General features: G+C 52.6%; 2 protein-coding genes across 2 annotated transcripts; both read right to left on the minus strand.

Moving 5' to 3' along the window:
• Positions 1–232: 232 nt before the first annotated feature.
• Positions 233–6,871, minus strand: EAH_00008890 (RNA methyltransferase, TrmA family, putative; the record flags this gene model as incomplete). The annotated part of the gene is made up of 12 exons (XM_013395477.1): positions 233–422; positions 487–559; positions 1,087–1,210; positions 1,488–1,566; positions 1,689–1,792; positions 2,400–2,554; positions 2,959–3,038; positions 3,200–3,347; positions 3,742–3,864; positions 4,001–4,125; positions 4,393–4,568; positions 6,479–6,871. 12 exons carry the CDS (start codon positions 6,869–6,871, stop codon positions 233–235), a joined length of 1,770 nt encoding a protein of 589 aa, XP_013250931.1.
• Positions 6,872–15,322: 8,451 nt separating this feature from the next.
• On the minus strand, positions 15,323–18,682 carry EAH_00008900 (hypothetical protein, conserved; the record flags this gene model as incomplete). The annotated part of the gene is made up of 1 exon (XM_013395478.1): positions 15,323–18,682. The coding sequence occupies one exon, from the start codon at positions 18,680–18,682 to the stop codon at positions 15,323–15,325; it is 3,360 nt and encodes a 1,119-aa protein (XP_013250932.1).
• Positions 18,683–23,749: the final 5,067 nt, after the last annotated feature.

Here is a 23,749-nt window from a genome sequence, read left to right on the forward strand (position 1 = left end):
ACCTGTGTAGGCCTTAAATATGGCCTAGCGGGTGCCCCATTGCCCCTTGTTGAGCTAACCATACGATGCGCAGCGCCCTCTAAAGCCATCGTAGCAGCCTAACCTGCTGCATAAGTAATGCCCATGCGGGCTTACCCCCATGCATGGAAGGTCACAAATGAACCTATATACGGCGGCCGTCATTCCATGCGGTTTACGCTACCCTACGCAGAGGCAGTTGGGTCTCCTACGTTTAGAGTGAAACCCACGAGCGGGCCTCTGTCCCGCTTTCCTGGCGGGACAGAAGCCCTCTCGTCAGGGACACTTTCTGGGGGCTCTCCGCTTGTGGGAGGTCCAAATGCCTTTTCAAGAAGGCGGAGACGCTCAGGACTTCCGCTGTGTGTGGGGAGATATCAAAGGCTTGGAAGAAGGCCAACTCGTACCTGCACATACACTCGACGAAACACGACAAACACCTCAAAATCCATAAACATGTCATTTCCCTACCGTCGCCATTGTGAGTTGTTTGCAGAGACTACAGGTGAGCATCCCAGTGCCGCCGCTGTGACGGAGCTGCCACCTGCCGCATCACCAGCAAAAACCCCTACCCAGCTGCAACGAGGGCTTTAGCGTCTCTGAGAAATGCAGGTTGCTCGTGGGCAATGTAGACAATGCGAGGGACAGCAGCTGCCGCCACCCATCTCCGCACATCCTGCAACGCAACACAGAGAGCCTCGCCGCAGGATGCACGGATGAGTATCTTTGGCGTAAATTGAGGAAGGCAACAACAATAACAATACTAAGAAAAATGGCAGTAGTCTCATTGCTATAGGCTGCCTCGAGGGCGGCTTTTTTCAGTCAAAGACCTATACGGGCCGGATCCAGCAGAAGGCCCTCTTGAATTTGCTTGCCTTGGGTAGGCCCCCACGGGAAGGCGACAGCAGCAGCACATCAGGAAGATGAGAGGCCCCTGCCTTAATAGTCTCTGCGGGATAAAACAAGCGGACAAAATTTTGCGGACAACTCAAGAGGGAACAAGCGGATGCGACTGTACACATTTGCGTGAGAGCGCAACTTCATTGGTAAATGAATCCTCAAGCTGCCCACCAGACTCTCCAGCTGCTGTTGCCGCTGCGGAGGCAGCCTCGGTGCTGCCGTTCGGTGCTTTTCCCTCAGTGGCCCTTTCCTCCCCTACGCAGCATTCGGTGCTTTTCTCCTCTATATTGCCTTGCTGGATGCAAGCATACACGAAATATGTACGCACATAAATGCAACTACTCGCACCGATGCACACCCAACCTAGAAAGAATACGATTATTACACCTGCAAGTGCATCACCCTCAATTGCAGCGTGAGCACAAGTCCAGATGAACCCGCATTGCAAATATAGCAATAACGCCTTCATTCCAGAATGTACACTACCAAGTTCTTTCTCACAGACACTTCCTGGCCCTTTCTGCTCTCGCAGTTGCAGAGCGCATGGACAAGTCGGTACCTCGACCCCTCACCTGCAGGTGAGGCGAGAGGCGTAGCGTCCGTAAAGGTCCATAGAAGCCTGAGCGGGCGGCGAAGGCCCCGGCGACGCTCCTGCGTACACCATCAGCAAGCGCTGGTCCATTGAAGCTCGTAGAGACCGTGGGGGCTGCAGGCCGCGGTCACTTCTCTCATCCCGCTGCGACCAGCACCTCCCCACAGGCCCAGATACTCACCTGCTGTCTGTACACGGCACAACCTCGACCCCATACAACTCATTAAGAGAGATGTTCTTTCGGGTCTCCTCCGCATCGCGTACTCCGGAGGCAAACACCACCACCTGCAAACCCGCAGTTAGCTCCAGTGCCCCAAGGGTTCCACGATATTCTTGTCTTTTCCTTCCTATTGGTGGTAACAAATTACAAGACTGAAGTGGCCTCAGAAGCAACTGTACGCATTCATTTCACGATATATTGCGGCTGGGCCATTGGTGCGATGCAGCAGGCTTTTAGAGTATGAAGAAGAGGGGCGAGGCATAGCCTGCCGCCAATTACTTCCATGTGGCCGTTGGCGCACTCTGTATTTGCGCACGCCAGTACAGAGTGCGAGCGCTAAAGAGGAACTTTTGCCTGCTGGGTAGTAGGTACTCGCCGCACATCTGTGTTAGTCACTGCCTATGCCTCTACTGGTATCTCCCAGTTTTGTTCTGTCTGCTTACAGACCCTCCGAGAGGGAACTCTCTGCATTGGTGTGTTAGCTTTTCACAAACTTTTCGGAGTCTACTCCACGCCAGGCTATATTGCCTGTCCACGAGGCTGCAGGCCGCAAATCCCAGCCCAAGCACAAAGCCTTGGACGCCCCCACCCTGCAAGATGTGTGCAGCACGCCAGCCAGGTTGGTGCGGTTGCTGTCCGTTTGCCCACATTATCGAATGCATTTCCACTTACCTCTTTAAAGTTGAAGGACAGCAAAATTTCAAACAACCCGCCGGAACTCAAGGCGCCCCACAGGCGCCCCGCCACTCCCCCTGCCGCATCCTTCACCGCAGGCCATATTTGTTGAAGCGAATTCCCACTGCCAACAATGCTCTCTCGCGTTCCGCCTGCACAGAGGCACTACGCGAGGGCGAAGTATAGAATATACACGTACACTCACCAAAGCCCATTATAAATCCATAGACGAACACACTGAAACAAATGCTCACTGAAAAGGCATGAGCTGTGGATGCGGAGCCCCTTTTCCTATACGCAAACCTTAACACTTAGCCTTCAAGTCCAGCACTTAAGGCTTCACCGGTGGACTCTAAATTATTACCCCTGCAGCGTGAATCCTACGAATCTACGCGTTAACCCCTAAACGATGCAACTCAGACAATCAGCGCTTGCCTTCAGTACCCACAAGAGACGAAATACCAAACCGGCTAGCCTCACCCAGGCCACCTCTAGTAAATCAGGTGGAGTTGAAGGAAGGGCAAGCCGCCGACACACAGAAAGCACCACAACCCACCTGTAACTCGATATCGTCGGCCAAACACTGAGACGAGCAGCGCATCTTCACCAAGAAGGACCTCGTCGGGGGAATAGGGCCTGCAACGCTGGAGAGACATACAGGAGCCCCGTATCCGCAACGGCTGCACCGGCAGCAGAAGCAAAAGCAGCTCGTGCACCATAGAGGCAAGCGAAAACCAGCAACAAGATGGAATGCCGCAGCAGCAACACCAGAATTCAGCAGGGGTGCCTGAGTTAACCTGCCAAGATCGTAGAATGTGACAGCTTTGAGGAGTGGGCAGCGTTTACAAAGGGTCTCCGCCAGGTGCACGAGGTGGGGCCGTACGCTGCTTTCCAGGTGTCCCTTTAGCCGTAGTAGCACCTTGCGATCACCTCCCCTGCAATCCTCTGCATTCAAAGAAGGCCCATACATTACATCTGCAGGCATGCTAGGGCGTCCGCACTTGCGGCATGGCCGTTGCCGCTAGAACCCAAAACACGCACTTCAACCTCCCAAGAGACGTCGTCAGATGAGTTGCCATTGTTTGTGTATGAACGGCGGCTTGGAACTAGGCCTGATGTCTGCGGCTTTGCACGCGCCCCTTTCATCAAGGAATAAACAAAAAAGTGCATGCAGTTCACGCGCATCGGCCGAACTGCATTCTTCCAGGAAGGAACTCTCCCTCCACCTTACTTTAGCAGTTTCAGCACCAACAACTTGAATATAGCTTGCTGCCACAGTCACATTTTACAGGCCTCGCCAGAACCCGCAGCAGCCGCAGCAGCAAAGCGCAGTCCCCACCTGCTAGTCTGAGGGTCAGGCCGCTCAGCGTCCCTGCACCGCTCCGTTGGTCCAGTATTCGCAGCCGCCGGTTTTCTAAAAGGGGCAGGAGGACCTCCCTCAGGTGTCTGAGCACCTCGCGTACTGCGGCAAGAACAACGCACAGCCTGCAGGCCCCATGCTTGGATCAGCACAACCAACAGCGGGAACGGCAGCAATAGGAGCAGCATCGTGAATCCCTGGAGTATCCGCAGCAGCACACTGCAGTAACAGGTTATACATGGGCCTTTGTGGCGAATGCAGTCTTCAACGCTGACAATGCTGCTCCGCCCATCAAAGGCTGGAAGGCCTAATCGGGGTCTTCCTTCCACAAGCTGCAGCACCAAATCCGCCCGGGCAGCAAACCTGCGTTCAACGCAACAGCAGCAGCTGAGGCAGACGCAGCCTGAAGGAGAATATTTTTCATGTAGATCTGTCTTGGAGAAGCAGCGGCTACACCTGCTGCGGCAACTGCACTTGCAACTGTCAGGATTGTTCCCTCTGTTTGTGCCTGTCACTGCTGAGGCTATAGCTGCTCCTGCGGCCAGTGCTGCGTGATGGTGTCTCTGTGTCTGTCGCCGATGTTGCTCCAGCAGCAACAGCAGCTGCTCGGGCCAACAGCGTGTTGCTGACTGCGTCTCAGAAGAGACTGGGACGAGCAATGTGGCAGTTGGAGGGTCCGCGATCGCGCGCTGCTGTTGCGGACGTTGCTGCTGGTGTAGTTGCTGCTGTCGCTGCAGCTCCTGCAACATCTGCTGCAGCAGTTGCTTCTTGGCGGTGCGCTGATGTCGAATGCCAAGGTGTATAAGCTGGCAGCCGGCGCAGCCCTCGAGGAAATGGGGACAAGGGGACGCTCGCTGCCCCGGAGCTGCACGACAACCCTGAACCCCGAAGTTAAAGCCTTAGTGGGCATGACAATGACGCTGTGGAGCAGCAACGAACCAAAAAAACGCTTTAGAGGAAGGAAGCATTCAATATTCACGCAGCACAACCAGCAGCAGCCTCAGTATCAGCAGATACGACGGTAGAAGTAACGGCAGCGGTTGTCAGATCCATTGCATCTGTAGCAGCTGTAGCAGCTGCCGCTGCAGCAGCTGTAGATCACCGCCAGCCCGCTGCAGCAGCACAACCATCACCATCAGCATCAGTCACAGAACCACAAGCACCAGCAATAGCAGCATCACCAGCAGCAGGAGTGCCTACCCATAATTTCTGTCCCCAAGAATGCAAGTTTGCATTTGCCTTTGCGAGGCTGCACCGTCTCAAGGCGGGCTGTGATGATTTCCCTGGGAAGGAGGCGAGGAAATTTGGCTGTCACTTGGAGACCCCATCGCTGCAGCAGCAGCCGCACGAGGCCTTCCCCTCTCCACGTAAGTGTACCCACCTGTATGTACACTACACCAGGCACACAGAGGGTTAGTCAGCTTCCAGGTGTATTGCACAGACACCGTGGAACTCACGGTGTCTGTGTTTTGCACGGATAGGCAAAACCAAAGAGACAGAGACAGAAAAGAAGCAGTGGCAAAGAAACATCCGGAGGTAAGGACAAAGTGACCGACACAGACACAGGCACAAGAAATAATACAGGGCCCAGGACAGAAACAATAACACAGGAACACGCAGCGACGCAGACAAAGGCATAGATACGCACGCAAGAAGCAAAAAGAGACCAACAGGAACGGAGATATGCGCACAGACACAGGCTGAGAGGACGCCAAAGACACAAGACAGACGAAGGCAGACGTGTGTGAAGACAAGGGCAGAAACAGACGCATACACAAAAGCATACCCACGTGGAAAGACTGAGACAAAAACCAAGGCACCGACACACGGCTAGGCAAACACTCAGCCAGAGCAAATACAGAGACACACACACAAATAGAGACGAATTTACATAGACCCACCGAGACAAACATACACGCGAAGGAGCATAAATTGGCAAAGACCGAAGCATAGACGCAACAAGAGACAAATGCCAAGGCAAACAGAAAGGCCGGCACATGCATCCGGCCACAAACACCGACAGAAGCTACGAATTGGACAAAAAAGGAGACGAAGACAAAAACGAAGACACAGAGAGCGACAAATGCAAGCACAAAGACGCAATGACACAGATATGAAGTGGCGAAGAAATAGAAGACGCACACACGGACATTGGCAAAAGCAGCGGCACGCAGAGAATGACAGTGGCTAAAACAAGTACACAGAGGCAGTCATTGGCGAAGAACATAAAGGCAGATACAGACAGAAGCAAATAGGCGGGCAGAGGCGGAAGAGGGCACACAAGCAAACACACGGACACAGAGGGCTGTGTCCGTTTGTTTGCTTTGGTGCCTCTGCATCTATATGCGTCTGTTTTGTGCAACGCAGAAGCATATAGATACAGAGGCCTAGGCACGGAAAAAGACATAGGCAAGAAGAAAGATGCAGAAACAGACAATGGCATATACAAAGCCACAACGACAGGCCAGGCATGCGATTGGAAGCAAAAATAGGAGACTATACAAGCAGCTGCTGGCACACAGATGAACAAACAGAAAGCTGCAGGGACACGAGAAGTACCCCGACATAAATGAAGGCTTCTTGAGCTACAGTTCTGCGTATGGAGAGCCCTTGATCCATGCTATATAAAGTGGGGAGCTGCAGTTCAGGACGCAGTAAGAGGTTTGGCGTTTTAGCCTAAAACCCCAAAGATGCTTTTAGTTTATTGAGCCCGTACCTTCAAACCCCGCAGAATGTCTCCTTCTTCTGCTGTACGTACGACGTTTAATGCTCCAAGTACGGACCCGTTACAGCTGTTGTTGCTGTTGCTGCTGCTTATGCTTCCGTTGGTGGTCTTTGTGGTTTCGCCGCCAAGATGGTTGTCGCTTGTTGCGTCATCAGAGTTACTCATGGTGCCGTTGCTGCTACAAATGTCATCTGTAGCTTCACCAGCATCTTCACCTGCAGCCAAAACTCGAGTATTTGCCGACGCGTCGGTGAGCTTTTCGGCAGCACTAGTAGTAATAGCCGCAGCAGTTCCGTACGGGCGGCTAGCCTCTGATGCAGGGGGAGCGGTTCCTTCTAGACTCTTTAGACCTTTTGCATGGGCGCCCTTTCTTGCCTGTTGCATAATGCTTGCCAAAAGCGCAGTCTTGCATTCGCCGTTGCCGTACCTGGACCCCCCTGGAGCCCTAAAATATATTTTACGCGTCCCCCAAAGCACCCGACGGTCCCATCTATTCGAAGCGAAAGCCCCTCTATGCACGCTAAGAACCCATGCATACGCCTTATTAACCAGCGGATGGGCGGCATGCGACCCTGGAGGAACTCTAGGGAGCCGAAGGGTCCCCATGACTCCGGCGGCCTCGCGGACGGCGGAGAGTTCCCCAAACAGACCAGTCCATGTCAAAAGAGTCTTCTGCACCATCGTTCAAGTAAGCATGCAAAAAACACGCAGTTCAGAGGAGGGAACCCAATTCTGCGGGTGAACAACAACCGTCATCTACCGAAATACCAGCATTCAACTGTTGCAAAAGCTCTAACTGTGGACGAGTCGTTCGACATGCAAGCTGCCGCGGTATAGAGTGAGACAAATGCTACAGGAGCAGGTTCTGCTGCAGCAATTAGTAGCGTCTCTTGAGGGTAGCTTTGCCGGTGAAGCACTTGCCAGGGTTCATACAATGTGGTGCGTTGCCAGAATGGACCGGCATGAAGGAGGGAAGCAAGCGGGCCCTTACGACTTCTGCCGCCCTTTGAAGCGACGAGGAGCTCTACAGGCGATATTGGCTCCCTCGGTACATATTACAAGCCTTCCGCTGCCTCGACGCATACTGCCGACCTTACAGGTACCTGTCTTCACTCTTCATCAATTGCGGTACGTTTCGGGTTTAATTTTGCACTTTGCTACTTTGTTTAATCAAAATGGATAGGGCGGACGAAGGAATGCTAGCGGTTTCAAGATCATCGGCGGCCCCTCTCAACCCGGGTTCTGGTAGTCGTTGCTATTTTTTCTACCACTGTGCATAGGAACAAATGATGCAGAAGTATTCGTCATTACTTCAAAAATCGTAATGCAAACAGAAGAGAAAACATACCCATGAAGCAAACGCTTCTGTGGTACCTCTGGAAGTCATTAAAGAAACGGGTGTTTGGGGCCCCCCAGCAAGCGTTGTACAATTTTTAGTAGGGTGGACGGAAGGGGAAAGAGTAACTTCGCCGATTCAAATATGTTTTGCTTATTCACAATGTTTTGAATATTGTTTTTGCCAAATATATGGAATAACTATCCCCTATGAGAATGGACAGACATGAGTAGATGGAAGTGTGAGCAGATCTCATGAGTCACAGTCACGCATAGTGTATGCGAAGGTGGTATATGCATTCCTACTTCTGCGCAGGGTGGCTACTGAGGACCAAGTGAATGTTTAAAATTCGTATGCGTTTTTCGTCCATAGATTTGCTTGCATTTGTGGTTTGGGAGAGGCGCCAAAAAATGCCCCGCCCCCATGCGGCGAAAGCCCTGTTCTCGTACGAAGACCCTCGTGAGCTACAATGGAGGTTACGTGAGTTAAGAGTCCCCAATGAGCACATTACCTCTCGTATACAGTGGACTCCCGTAAGCTACAATGAAGTCGGAGTACGCATGAAAAAGGTTCCCAAAAAGCAGCTGGCTTCTCTACAATTGAGTTAGAGTGCTTACGATACGAGTTCTTAAAAAGCAGATGGGGGGCCCTCCCGTCCGCAGGCATCCTGAGCACAGAGGCTCAAGGGCGTGTGTAACGGGAGTCCCCGACCGTCTCCGAAGCCCGCCGTGAGCCGCAACACACCCAAAATACTCAGTGTGATAGTTTGTGAAGAGGAGCTGACCACCCTCATACCCACAGGCGTCCTGGACACAGCAGCGGACGAATGGACAGGTGGGTTGCACTTCGTCACCGTTTCTTGAGTTGTCAGACCCACTTCGCCGCGTGATTTATGCAGGAGAAGTATGTACTGACGATTAACATGAAGAGTGGTGGCACAACCCCCGCTGGAACTATTACCTCTTCTGACCCCACCAGTGCCCCGCGCCCCTCTGGGGTCCAGCAGGTTTCCCCGATTGCCTTGCTGTTCACCTGGAGGCGGTGCTGAACATTTTTGCTATCCATATCCCTTGTTCCGTCCATGCGCCTGCAATCTTGAATCGTGTGGTCTTGAGTACTGCCAAAGAGGCAGATGCGTTATTCAATGAGTCTTCTAGGCCTTTTGGTTGTCGCATCCGCCGCCAGCTGCCGTCTGCTTCACATCTTTTGGAGAACCGCCAGAAATGCCAGCGCTTACATTCATAATATCCATTGGCTTTTAACTGAACTGTGTCCACAGGTCCTTTCTTCTTCTTGGCTGGGGCTGCATAAGCGCAAGTTCCTTCGCTATTTCATGCGCAAGTGCCCATTAGCTTGCCGAGTTCCATGCGTTCACCTGCACGTTCCCTTAACGTAAGTTAGCTGGCTACTGACTGCTTTTCTGCAGCGGAGAGCCCTACAATGAACTGTTGAGCAGGAGGCTCACAGTCCGGCGTTGGGACTGATACTTCTCGACGGCGCGCTCTGTTGGCGGCTTCCTCTCTCAAGCTTTTCTCATTTGCGCTGGAGCCTACTCCTCTATCCCTTAGAGTGTACCCATGTTGCAGCGTTTGCCAAAGTGGTTCAATAATTTGCATCATTACCGGGAAATTTCACCCTCGCTTATATTCTGTGTCGATTGGTCTGTCATTCATTCTAGCGAAGACGATGCCAACTGTCGCAACTGCAGCTCTTCGGTGCATCTGGAAGGCAAAAGCACAACTTAAGAGAACCAAAGGATTCGGCACCCCTCAGACCCGAGCAATTGGGCGAAGTGGAGGCATTTGGCGTCTGTTATTTCTGCAGATAACAGGCTTTTTGTCTGATAGGATGCGGGTACTGCGCTTGTTCCGCTGAAGCGTTCCGTCGTTTGTCGCCTCCTCACCGGCGACCATTTCTGCTGTTCGAGGAGGGAGAAGCGACTGAATCTTTGGCGGGGGAGGAAAATGAGTTCCCCGAGCGAAGCGCACTATCCATCCAATACAAGCAGGGGCCGCCCCGCTGCGTCAATGGGATAAGCAAATCGCTCTTGCTACCCTCAACCATGCGGTGCTACCCGTGTAACAAGATTCTTTGATCTTGGCAGCGGGCTGTCGTGAGCTGCAGTGGAATCAAATTACTCTACGCACGAGTCGCCCAACATCCGCTGGCCTGCCCTCCAATCTGCACGCGTCCTGCGTACACCGGCGCAAACCCAAGAGCGGGCGAGGATAGGAGAGGGCGTACCAAGAGACGTACCACTTTTTGGTGCACCTCCTGCCCCACTTCTGTCGCATATGCACGATTCCTATTTCAATGCGTAAACCAGAACAGTAGATAGCTGCTAAAGCCCGCCTTGTGCCACAGTATCCAACGTGCAGAAAAGCACCGACGCATCTGCCAACCTCTGACAGGCCTGCTACTTCAAAAGATGCATGCACCGAAATGGTAGCTCTTTTTCCTTTCTTTCACCCACCCGTCTCTTGAAGGAAGAGAGCAAGACTACCTGCAGCTGAGAGATAGAAAACGGAGTGCAGCATAGCATGCAATCGGCCTTCGTCGACTCTTTCAAAGTGAAATCACTTCATAGCCACTGTGCATAATCGTGTATAGATGAACAGGCCACTCCATATGAAACAGTTGGAAGCAGCATGCCTACATACTTTGGTATGCTTTGAGAATGCCTCCTGTGCTTGAGTGGCAGCTGAGAACAGTACGAAAAAGTGTCGAAGCGCCCGGAAGCGAACCAGAAAGCAACAGATTAATGTATCCTATGCAATCTGCCGCTCTATATCCACTGTGCTATCGCAGGCGTGCGTACAAGCCCCTCTTCTTAGGTGATGCGTGCGCACAGCCTATGATTTGTCTTTGTAAAGCCAACCAGCGAAGACTTAATCTGCAATATCGATTGCATCGACCACCCGCCCACGGTTCTCCCAGTGGGTACTTTTGAATTGCAGCCTGTTGCATGGGTAAAGAAGCCTGTTCGAGCAGATGAATCAGAGCTGGCGATGGGCTGGCCAAGTCATAGTACTGTTTCAAGTGGTTCACCATAAATTGCGGGCGAGTTGGTGAGGAGTTGAAAGAACAACTCACATGCTTCGTTTTGCAAACATTACCACCTTCGTCTTTGCTGCGGCGTTCTGGCGTCTGAAAGTGACGAGGATTCCTTCTGTTGGATGGTTGCTGACATTTTTGGCTTTTACCTTCTCCATTTTGCAGCTATGCAGGCGAGTTGCTGCAAACTCCCCGCAGTGCATGGGGCCTTCGGAATTTCTTTCTACCCTATAGACAGGTGATGAATCAACGCAAAATTCAAGCCTCCTTCATTTGTTGCCACGGTAGAACAATATCCCTTTTTGCACCGTGTTTGCCTCCTTGCCAAATTCTGCCTCTTCCTTTGTATGTCACTCGACACAGGCGAATGGACGCGGCCAGTTGGGTCACGCTGAAACGTTTACGACACAGAGTGCCAGCTCATCAATACTAATTTTTACACAATACTAACGATGCAAAAACCAAATCACGGGAGTGCTGTAGAGGGCCTGGAGGAGGGTCTGGAGGTGTAGGAACATCACGTTTGCTTTGCGTCGGTCCATAGCGCTTCCTTTGCATGCTTTAAGGGTGTTTATGCGGTCTCATGTGCGGTTGCAGTGCTAGATTAGATGGTGTGGGGGGCGCAATTAGGTGTCTAGCAGGGCTAGGCTCACTAATCTGTACTCGAGATGCTTGTCGGTCCTGCGTATGGAAGCGTTCACATCTATGAGCTCTCCTGTCCTAATTATTTTCTGCGGTCGTCCAAACCCATTTCCCTACTTATGGGTAGTTCGGCGTTACCGCTAACAACACTTTCCCTTTTTTGTGGTTGCTGGGCTCACCTTTTGGGCTGGCCAAAACCTTGCCTCACGCTCGCACTAATGGTGACCGCCGCGAACAGTTTGAACATATTTTACGTTAGGGCGGGATGTTTGCATCAAAGGCCGGCCCCCAAACGAGACGCATGGACAAGGGCCGCATAATGGCCCTTGGCAGTAGTAGCCCACTGCGCTCGCCAGCAGCAGCAGCAAATAGAAACGGCATCAGCATATGCCTAAGGCTTCGTTTTCCCATCATATTTTCCCCCTCTTTTTCCTTATTGGAGGCGCTGGCCCCTCCCGCGCCCGCCTTGTCCCCCGAACCGGTGGTGAGCGTGAAAGCGCAGATGCGTACAATTTTTTCGTGGTGAGCTGATCCAGCGTGAAGGTCCCGTTCCATAGTAGTATGATAATTTTCGGACATGAGATTGCATTTTCCGCCCATAGTCCTCCGAGTCCTCCGAGGTTCGCCTCTTCTCTGTTTTTGGAGAAGCGTAGCCGAAGAAACTCCGCCACCTAGACTAGACAGGCAGGTTGTAGCCCTTGTCGTAGCTTCAGATAGGAGACCCAGTTGGCAGCATAAGCTAAGTAGAGCCAGAAGCAGTTCAGCACAGAGTTGGCACTTAACTGAATAAGCCGGGCCACGATAACCTCCTCCGTCACCAACTCTGCGGTGTGCTGCGTGGGGTCCAGGGCACTTCCCTGATCAATTTCTCCCGTACGCCTGCGGTGCTGTTCAAAGGCTTGCTACCAGAGTGTCTTATTTCTTCATACGCGCCTGCAATCTTGAAGTACGCGGCCCTATTTCTTGCAGCAAAAGCGCATGACCCACCAGGTACTTCCCCCTAACGACAGGTCCGCCCGCTGCCACCTGTTGCCACTTCGTACCTGTCTGTGCGCAGAGCGGGAATTCACAGCCGTACTATCTATTGTGTTTATACCTGGGTCACTTACAAAGCTGCTTTTTTCCTTCTCAGCTAGTGCTGCAGAAGCGGAATTTGCCGCCCACCATCTACGCGAGCTTTCTGTCCCCACCTCATCACCTACCGAGCCGTTCTCAAAGGCCTGACCCATAGCCATATGCCTGGCTATGGGTCAGGCCTTTGAGAAAGAAGCTTTGAGTCCCCCGTGGGGTTTCTGTTCACCAGGCACTGACAATTCACGATGTACCGTCCTATCCACCCCTCCCCCTTTCAAGTTTTTCTTAATTCTGGCATTTCTTCCCGGGATATACACCAGCAATGCAGCGCTTCCGGAAACCTCCCATAGCCCGGATGTTTCCTGGAAAAGTTGTATAACCCTGCTGACAAACGGCGTCGGTTGTCGTGCCTTGCTTCCTAATCAAGATGATACCAAGTGCCGAACGAACTACGTCTTCAGAAAGGCATATCTTCACTACCTCGCATTGCCGAGGGAGCGGGGCCGGGGCAGCTTGCGGGTAAGTGATGTGACGAGTGCCGCATCTAGTCTCCCCTCATGTCCGGACGACCTCCAAAGATAATTGCATTCTTCATGACTCGTTTTCGCCGAAAAAGTACTCACCTTTGGATGAGATTCGGCAACAGCTTGCTCTAGCTGCCACCACCCTGGCATACTCACCCCCAGGTTCCTAGTTCGCAGAAGGCTTCGTCCTCATGTAGGTCTACTGCTTGAAAGGCCAACTGCTCCTCTTCCTTGCTGCACCGTGCTGTCACTTCTCGCAAGGCCTAGTAAGCCGGACAGTTGAGCATGCTAAGGCTGGCTGCCTCTTGAAAAAAGTCAGGCCTGCTCATCCCGTTGCTCATCTGTAATACGTAATTTCAGGCCAGATATTGCCGGTGGCGTATGGCCCACAAACACGAGAGCCTTATTCAAAAAGCTAGAGCCCTAGAAGCGGGCTAAAGCTCCAGCAGAAAATAGACCCCCGCATAAAAAGCCACATGAATCAAGGGAAAAGAGACAATGCTTCGCCAAAATAGTGAAGCCCCGATAAGGCGAAGAATCACCAATCACCATCGTATTGCAATAGCCAAGCCCCTTCGTCATGCTGGCTCCCATGCCCCCAGCTGGTCGAGACGAACATTCAAGAACGAGACAAAGCCAACAGGATGGAGCCGCCGACCCGAATGCTCTTGCATTTTTGCATGCGAGCCTGCCGCCGCAGTGGGGTCTCTACTACCAGCAGCTGCCAGGAGCAACACGCCACGCAGCTTAAAACATGCAAGAAGTCCATTCAGCAGCAGGTGCTGCTGTCGCCTCTACCAAAGTGAATACTCCTTCTGCAGTGGTGCGCACGAGCATTATTAGACACGTATTTTGCGAACACCTATAGCGATGGGTCCTTCAATTTACTGCTCCTACTTCAAGCCCACAGGAGCATCACGATCTCTACCATTTCAGCGCGGCATCCCTCCATACTCCCATAACTCCACCTTATTACTACACTACTACACTCTCAATCGTCATGTTTAGTCCGTCATGCTTAGTAGTGTGCCCCTTCCGTAAACTAATTCACTAATGCAACACTAAACACCTCCCAATACTTTTGCCTTACCTCACAGTTCAGCGCATCTATACATTTTCTAGCAATTCAATAGCTATTACCCCACGCCAACGACAGACCCGTACTATCAACTCTATGCGCACCGCGGCAAACAACTGCATTAACCCGCAAACAACAGATCACTGCGTAAAGGAAACTACTGTACACATAGTTCATCGTCGCATCGCTACTTCATGTCCAGCCTGTCCCCAAACGATTGCACCAATTAGACAATTCAACCAGCCAAACCCGTCAAAAAGTGAGTGTCCTCCCTACCCGTGCGCTTCACGTGATTTCCCAATACGCACTTGCCATCCCGGCGAATGTCCATAGTCCGCATCCTCTCGTCAGCAGTGCCAGTAGGAGCCGTAGCACCGGAAGCAAGCACTGCTGCAAAGCCCTCTACAGTTTACTAACACCTGCTGCTAATGCCCCGCCACTTGTAAATGCATATATACATATATATATATATATACACCTACATATGCGCATACACCCGCATTTAAACAGTCATATATGTAGCAGGTGCGAGCACCGTCCAGCAGCATCAACTGCGGCAGTTTCAAATACGAAGCAGGGTCGGTAGCAGCAGCTGTTGTAGACTTCAGTTAGTGCTCACAAGCCTCACCACTTGCTGCGCAAGCACCAGAAGCAGCTTCTGTAGCGGACTTCGTAATAGGGATATCATAGCACAATAGGCAGCGCCAGAAGATGCCGCTGCAAAGGCATTCTGCGCATAAGGAGCATCGATACATCCATGGGCAAAGCTGCTGCTACTTCGTATCAAAAGAACCATGCACTGCACCAGTTGCAGCTGCAGTCCAATGAACGTGGCGTCCATCAGGAACATCGTACACATCCTGAACAGAATCTGCTGCGAAAGTATGCACAGCATACGTTCGCATCATTTGCACCAAGTGCGCCTATCTTGGAGCCAAAATAAACTCATCAGGAGCATCTTAAACACACCGTGAGCAACCGCAGCAGCGGTGATTGGCTGTGCATACTGCGTAAAAGGTGTATCATACGCAACATTAACACCAGCCAACCTAGGTGTTAAAATGCAGTATGCATGGGAAACATCATACGCATCATGCGCAGCAGCGGACGCTGTTGCAGCTTGCATTCTACTGAGCATACGCCGCACCGTAGGCGTCTTCTTCAGTTGATGCATCATCACCCTCTTGCGCTTTAAAATCCCGCGATGTGCGCACAACAGCAGCACCTCTGTAACAAGCAGGCGACGACAAAGTAGTAGAGGGCTCCACTTCAGCAAGAGCTTCTGCATGAGAAGGGACCGTACATTGCACAGGCCACTTGCAGATGGGACATGTGTCGCTCTGTTCTAGCCATGTATCTACGCAGCAAGCGTGGAAAAAGTGAAAACAGGGAAGGAACCGGACAATTCTGCCTTCCGCGAACGACTCTAGACATATTGCGCATTTGTCAGTATCCCCAAAGTGGCCAGTTCCTCCGCGGCTACCGCTGCTGTTGGACGGAATGCACATGCTGCAAGGGGTCGAAAGCCGGCGCTTGAAGGGGAGCGTAGGCAACTGCTCCAGTACGTGGGCCGGAGTTCCCCGTTGCTGGGGTTGCTCCCACGTAGGGCCATCACCAAAGAGCTGCTGGTGGCGTTGCAGCACAAGGAGCACACTTTCGATGGTGCCACTGACCTCGGCAAACGCTACTTCTGCCTGCGCCATGGTAAGTCGAGGCTGACACCGCTGTGAAGGCGAGTGCCTTAACCCCGTATGCCGGCCGCGGATAGCCGCATCGGCCGCCCCAGCAGCAGAAGCATCACCTGGAACGAGCCTCCAGTGGTGCCTCAATGCTACTGCTAGGCGACGGTGTTGACCCTCTCGCTGCTGCTCGACGAGCCGCTGTTGCACCTGCAGCTGGTGCTGCATCGCCTGCAGGTGGGGTGGAAATCCTGACGGAGCCATGCCTGGAGGCATCATACTGTGCGGCAAGGCCTGAAACGGCTGAGGGATGGGAGGCCTCATTGCTGCAATGGGCGGCCGCCCTTCAAATGCTGCCAGAGCTGCGCGTGCTGCGTCACCCTGAAGAGACGAGGGAACAACATGCACGCGAAGTGCTGCCCCACTATTTCGAGGGACAAGCGCACTGACACTGGCGTTGCCCCCAGCAGCCCCAGCAGACAATGCTGCCGCTAATGCTGTTCGATCCCGAGGAGTCAGGCGCGTTCCAATCGCTGCAGCGTGACATCCACCGGCAGCACGTTCTTCAGTCGATGCTGCATGCGCTCCATTTGGTGTTTGACCTCGGAGAGCAACACGCGGTGACGCCTCTACTGCGCTGCCTCGAACACCAGCACCGGCATGCGTCACTGCAGCTGTTGTCGAATTGCCTCCAGCTGCGGAGGTAGCTGACGCTGCCCTGCGGCTGCGATGGACACGTCCTGCGACTCCTGGACCATCCCTGGTTTGTTCAGCCAAGTCAGTGACTGTTTTGCTCGGTACAAAAACTGGCCCGTGTCGCTGAAGCTGGTGCCTCCCCCGATGCCCACGAATCAACGAGAAACGCGAAAAATTGAACCCACAGAGCTCCTGCTCGCCATTGCTAGAATCGCCGCTCACGCTTTGTGTCGTTGCTGGTGGGGAATCAGTAAATGGCCTAACACGGGCAGGAGCTGCCGCTACTGCTTCTCGCGCTCTGAAGCCAAATGAGGCTATGCGAAGTGGAAATAGCAACTGATGCGGGAGCTGTTTCGACGAAGAAGACCCGCAAACAGAACGTTCAAATCGCAGCGATCTGCCGTTGCCGTTAGTGTCGTTGCTGTTGCACCAATTGTCGTAGTGGCCGTTGCATTTGCTGAATGTGCTGTCGCTGCTGTGGCTACTGCCAGTGCTGCTGCTCCGATGCCCAACAAGCATGGCTGCTGTATGTTCCCCTATACCCGGTGGTGCCACTGGCCTAACTGCCTCTGCTGAAGCAACGCACAAGCGAACAAAGTGGCTCTCGCCGTCCTCATCACTGTCACAGTCAACCACCTCCTTGATACTGCTACCAAAGCTGCCGTAGCAGGAACTGTTGCTGCGGCTCCTGTTCCCGTCTCTCCGCCTGTCGTTATCATTGTAGAGAGCAGATGATAGTCGTAGGTTTCGTCCTTCTCTTCTCCACCGGCCCCCGATGTTCCCGTCTTCGCTGCTGCTCCTACTGCTATTGCTGCTGCGGTTGCATCCTGGACAGCCACACCTGTTTCGTGATCGGAAACGCTTGCGGCCGTACCTCGAGTTATTTCTCCTACCGCTGCCGTTAACAAGGCTCGAGTCGCCCTTCATCTCCTGCCCTCCTTCTATCGCCGATTTTGGGGAGCCAGAAACACAGAAGCGTTTAGAGCGCAGAGGGGAGTGGCCGCCTGAGTTGCTGGTTCTGCTGATGCTACGGAAGTTGCCCAGCTCCCGCTTCTGCTCCGGTGACGGGTTTACCCAAAGCCGAAGAGTTGTGCGGTTCCCGCTGCTGGTGGTGGTGATACTGCTGCTTTTGCCGCCAGGGAAGTCATAGGGTGTCCCCTCGTGCAGCCTGGACCCAGCTGCATCCGCCGTTGCTGGTCTGACGGCCGCCGACCCTATAATTCCTACTTCGGTTGCAGAAGCCGTTGCAACAGCGGTTTCTGGTAAATGTGTGGCTCTTGTTGAACCTATATTTGTCCCTGTGAAACTGTTTGCTGCCTCAGCTCTTTCTGCTGCAGCACCTGTGCCTGCTGCTGCACCTGTGCTTGCTGGTGCTGCCGTACCTGCTAGTGTCGCTGTATCTGTTCCTAATAGGGCCGCAACACCATTCCCCAAAACTTCACCGCCTCCTGCTCCTCCTTCATCTGCTTTATCTCCGTCGTCCTTCTTTTCCCCCCATTGCCCCTCTTCTTTTCCTTCAAGCTTGTCTTCATCTTCCTCTCCGTACTCTACCCCTCCCCTTTCTTTTTCTGCATCGCAGGGCTCCCCATCCGCAGGTAACGAGCCAACGCATTGATGCAAATGCAAACGACTCGGGTTCTCTGCAGATGCTTCTGATGGAATACAAAGACGAAGGGCTTCCCTCCGACCCCGTGAAAACCAGCACTTGTCGTGCGACTCTGCCACGCCATCCTGTTGATGCTGCTGCGGCAGCGGCTCGTGCCGTGTTCGTCTCCGCCACATGAGATTCTTCTCCACTAGTAACTGCTGACGTTGCTTCTGCAGACGCTGCTGCAGTAGAAGCAGCAGCTGCTGCCCCCTCTGCTCCCGCTGTCGTATCTGTTGCTGCAATTCCTGCCGCTGCACTTGTTGCCTTTGCACTTGCTTGTGTTGCAACTTTCGCTTCTGTAACTGCCCCACCTGCATCTGCTGCCGTTCCGCGATCCGCTTTTCCAGCTGTAGGTGCAGCTGCTGCTGCTGCTGTAGCTGGGGTCGGTCCAGAGGGCCAGCTGTCCCTCCCTCTCGCAGTCGAGAAGAACGTGCTGCAGATGCCGCCATATTGGAAGGCCGCATTTTGTCTTTGCGCAAGCCTATACTGCAGCCTTTGCGGTCTCCTTCGTTGCTGCCTCTCCCACCCCTCCCACTACAGTTCACGTTGGCCCACCTCGCACTCAACTGATGCTACAAAAGAGACTTCCCTGTCTTTCCAAGCCCATACATGTGGCTTCTAGTCCATGCAAGCGCACAGGAAGGCTTTCACTGAGGCCCCCACCCTACCTCTCTACCAACAGCAGTAGCAACGCCAGGTCCCCAGAGTTAGGTGGGTGCTGCCCCGCCGCTACGGGTAGGACCGCATGCACAAAATGAAGTCGACGGTTCAAACCGCGGCCAACGGACCGCCTTATATCAAGTGAGCAATGAAGACTACGCCTTTACGAGTAAGCACACCACCGTGGCCAAAACGATACACACCTGGAACCACTGCTCCTGCACGAGAAAACCAACGGGACGTAAGAGCAACAGCGAGGATGAATGCGCGCCTCAGAGAAACCTACAATTTGCAAGACAAAGCCAAAAAAAAGTCGAAGCCCTCCGCTGGAACATTGAATCCTAAGCCAATCGTACACTGCTGCGTCTGCCGCCCGCAACCATATGCCGCCTCACCTGCACGACATCTGCAGGCGAGGTAGGGGAGCTGCACAAAGAAGGAAGTGGAAACGGTTTTAAAAGAATATGCAGTGAATTTATAGGCTGAACGTGTTCAATATGCATTGTATTGTGGAGTGCCCCGCATCCACCATCCAGCGATGGGGATAAAGCTGCCCGAACTGGCGGGTGAGTAGGCAGCAAGTACCCCTCGTGGGGACTCCGTACTGCACGAATGAGTAAATCGTTTCCAAAAAGTTTGGATATCGGTTGCGGCGTACATGAATCTCTGTTAATTATAGGGAAATGACTCTCTGGGGGGGAAAGTACGCGCCAGGGCTAAATTCTCCTTAAATTTTGCGAGATGATACACTGAGGCTTTCGGGTTGCAAATTGCACAGCACGTCCTACCGTTCGTCGGAGCCCGGCGTTTCTTGGTACCTATTGAATTCAGAGGTTACATTTTTTCATATCGAAGTATGCAAACTTCCATATGCCGTCTTGAGACCCGCATTTCGATCATGCGGAAAATTGCGGGTGGCGTTTACAGGTCTACGCCATCGACAGTGAAGCAGTGGAGGTCGCAGGAGTCAAGCGAAATGGACGCCTTTTATGCAAGCAAGGGAATAATTGTTGCCAAACCGTTGTGCGTGTTCGAAATTTATGTGGTGCTTCTCATCTCGACGTTTGTAGTCACCGTTGCTGCTTCGACGTTGGCGCGTAGATGCTCCGCAGTAATTGTTTTGCGCAAGCGATCACCCACTCAGGTTGTCGGTCAGCTGGCCATTTGACGTAATATTCACGTTTGCTGCGGCCTCTGTAAGTCTTAACGCGTATGTCTAAGATCTCTATGCCGCTGTTGTTCCTTCTCGCTTTGGCGTTGCCACCTTTGTGGGGGGAGAGCCCCTATAAAACTAACTGATTCCCTGAACGGTTTAAAAGAATAATAACCAACATTAGTGGATTGATTGCGTCTCCACGAGCGGTGTAGATCAACGATGTAGGCCAATGCGCTAACCCAAGAATGAACAGCAAGCGGCCCTACCCTACGTGCGGCAAACTTCTTCGGCTGCTCGCCCTCCTGCACGCTTCGGAAAGCGTGCTAATCCACTTAAACCAAGTCATCTGCGTTGAAAGCGCCTCCCTAATGCCTTTTGTCCTAATTGCTTGCCTGGTGTTCGTCTGCTTTCTCCATGTATTCCGGCGCTGGTGCAAGTTCTGTGTATTGAAGCCTGCAGGCGCGGGCGTACGGGGCTGGTTGCCAACAGTCACGATTAAAGTCTGGCCGGACAACGGTGTGCCGGTATGGTTCAGAGATTCCGCATGGCAACAGCACAAAGAACGCAGTACTGTATTATAAGCCCATTCCTTCCAAGGTAGAAAACCAAGCCACCTAGAAGGATTGGGATAGGTATAGTGTGGCAATACTGCGCAAGCGTCCACCTGGTGACTTCAGTTTGACCGTCTGTCTCCTGCTGGCGCGAGGTGGTCATTTTCAATAATGAACCAGTTCGTCAAGTCGCGCCAGAAGACGCTCGTGAACTTCGGGTCATTGCCAGTAACGATGCTTTTCCGACAACTCTACGCAACTAGTGACTATCGTGCCACTCCTTTTGCTGTAAAAAAAGCTCAAATGAGGGAAGGAGTGGGCGCAGCTGCTGAGCATTTTGAAGACGAAGCAGGTGCTCTGTAGCCCTTGGCCGATGGCAAATGCGCAGTACTTTCCATGGAGATACGTATCCATATCCATTTTGGGGTCGGGAGTCTCTGTGAAAGTCCCAGTGTGAAATTACTCAGCGGATCTCGTTGCTAACATTCCGGAGAAGTGATGGCATGTTCTTCTGCTGAGGGGCGCAACAAAGGTCACATAAAGGAGATACCCGCTAGCTCCACTGCTGTGTTCACCTCACCACGACCCTCTACTGCATGAGCGTGCATTCTCCGAAGCGATGCTGGAATGTAAAATCGGCGGAGCCTACGCTTCGTCTGGTACCACAACAGATCGCTGTCTAGGCTGTAGTGCTTGACCCGTCACGTGCGGTTGAGCTTTGCACTAATCGCACTTGCCTGAGTACCTTTGGAGTGAGACGAACGCAGTGCACAAAGGAGACTGGAATAACCACAGAGAAAAAGTTTTGCAGAATACAGTGCCTACCTGTGAGGACTTCGGAAGGGCGCGTTAGTGACCATTTTGTTGATACCCTTGAACTGCTTGAAAGTGAAGTCTTCCTGCGGAGGCCGGCAGAGCCACCCAACACCCTTTCCTTATGATAGCCGTGGAAACTTATTCGCGGGGCGTGCCAGAACCTAGTTGTTTGCATGATCCCCGAACACGTTCGTCCTTTCAGTGTCATTGCTTCTCAGGTAGCAGTTGCAGAGCACGCTGCAGGTGCTGCACGTGGTGCCCACATTCCTGCTGATCATGAGCAAGTCCTCCATCTATGGAACCATCACTTCCCCACTTTCTGGACACACGAACTAGCAGTTGTCCTGCCAGTGAAATTCGCATTCACGCCTACCCTAGTGTGCGAGTGCGTGTGTGGGACTTAGTCTCGTGGCGGGAGTCGGGGAATATGGGAAAAAAAGGTGCTGAGGGCGGCGGTGCCATGCTAGCTGCTGGCAAGAAGGAACGTCACATAACACTAGGTTATCATTCAGCACCGTATGCTAGCTTGGTAGTAGATACGAGCGTCTCTGTGCCACTATCAATGCAGCACCCACCGGTTGAACGTGGACGAAATTCATGGGGTGCGGCGCATGCGTACATTTCCGATTGGTTTGGTTGGGATGCATTTGTAATAAACAGAAAGCGGATCAGTGATCAAATGATAAATAGACTGATGGGGGGATCGAAATCTTCGCACATGAACAGCTTCCTGTGCTTTTTCTTGGCCTGCGCTGAATTGTGTCCGAAAACACTGGTTGACGGTTGAAAGTTGCCTCTTCTTTACAGTTACTTTGCTTGCGGCTCCATTACCTTTCCAGGATGCGGGGTTATCTGTCATGAGGAACAATGCATGGGACTGTTGTGACTGTGTTGGATGCAGCAACTTGGGCATTCCCAGCGAGTCGCCGGCCCCCTACTAGCCCTTTTTTAGTTAGAAAATCTGAGAACTCTTCTTCCAATTGTGCCCACTTATGCTGTTGCTGAGGCACTCGCTAGGTTGAATCCCACAATACCGCGGTCCTTCGCAGGAGCATCACCAAGGACTGCATGCCGTTCTCCCGCGCTTGCTGCAGCGGCTTTGCACTGCGTAGGACACTCCTCGCTCCCTTTTCTTTGCGACAGTGCGTCCAGACCCCTTACCGTAGACATAGTTTGTTGGGAGCTCTGAGAAGTGCACGATCTCAGTGCCTCCGGGAAAATAAATCTCAAGGATGCCGTGCGGGGGCTGCACGTGCGCCCTGCAATGGGTGGCCCACGGCACTCTTGCGATTACCTTGTGTCGACCTGGTCCACCGTAAAAGTTCTGCAACATGACAGCATGAGCCATTTCTGAATGGAGTTCCTATTTTACGCCCTTGGTTTTGCTGATTTTTGTTTCCTGCTTGCTATTGGCGAAGTGCAATTGCAGTGGCTGCGCCAACCAAAATACCTATGCACTGGACCGACTCGCCGTAAGTACCGATGCCAGATCAGCTACGCAGCCTGTATCAAGTAGGGCTAACAAGCCCTGACCATCAAGACGAACTTAGGTAAACTGCGAGTTAACTCGGCGCTGATCTGTAGGTGCGGTTGTCACCACTTTCAGCCCCACTACCACTCCGCACGTGTTTGGGGACCACGGAGTTTCCCTGAAGGATGCGTCTCATTTCTATGTGACGCTGCTTGATATCTGGCTTCGCCAGCTTCCTTATTCATATCATGCTTCTGAAACGTCGAAGTAGATGGCTTTCTGCGGTGCGCGGAAGCGGATGTGTCAATCTGTACGCCCATCCGGATTTCTGAGTGCGGATTTGCCGACTTCCTACAGCCGGTGGGGCTGGCATTGACAACCCGAATGTGTGTAAATTGCATCTCGGAGACGCTTCCAAATCTGTCTATCCTCTTCCCACTTAGAGCGGTGAAACTGGTGTTTTTCCCTTTGACGCGTCAATTACTCCACCATTGTAGTGCACAGGCACTACAATGGTGCTTTGGTGTGGCCTCTAGAGGCCTAAAATCAGGAAAAGAAACGAATATTGTAGAGTATTTCAGAGAATAGGGAGATTAGGACACTTTTAGATAGGGAAGCCTCTTCATAGGATCAGAGTGGTCGCCAGCCGGCACCAGCTTGGGGCTGGGTGCGAGGCTGTTGCTGCGACCCTGGCCCCGCCCTAGGGGAGGGTCGGGGGATCAGTTCTATTATTCTGAGTTTTCCTTGGGGGAACAATAATAGGAACTCGATCACATATTTGGTTGTTAACGGTGTTTATTCGTGGTTTTAGCGAGAATCATAGGTTTAAGGGCGCGATAGTAGCGTGCGCACCTATTCTGTCTAACCTAGGGATCTA

Source organism: Eimeria acervulina, genomic scaffold (assembly GCF_000499425.1).
Source record: "Eimeria acervulina Houghton genomic scaffold, Eah_scaff43, whole genome shotgun sequence".
NCBI classification, from domain to species: Eukaryota; Apicomplexa; class Conoidasida; order Eucoccidiorida; family Eimeriidae; genus Eimeria; species Eimeria acervulina.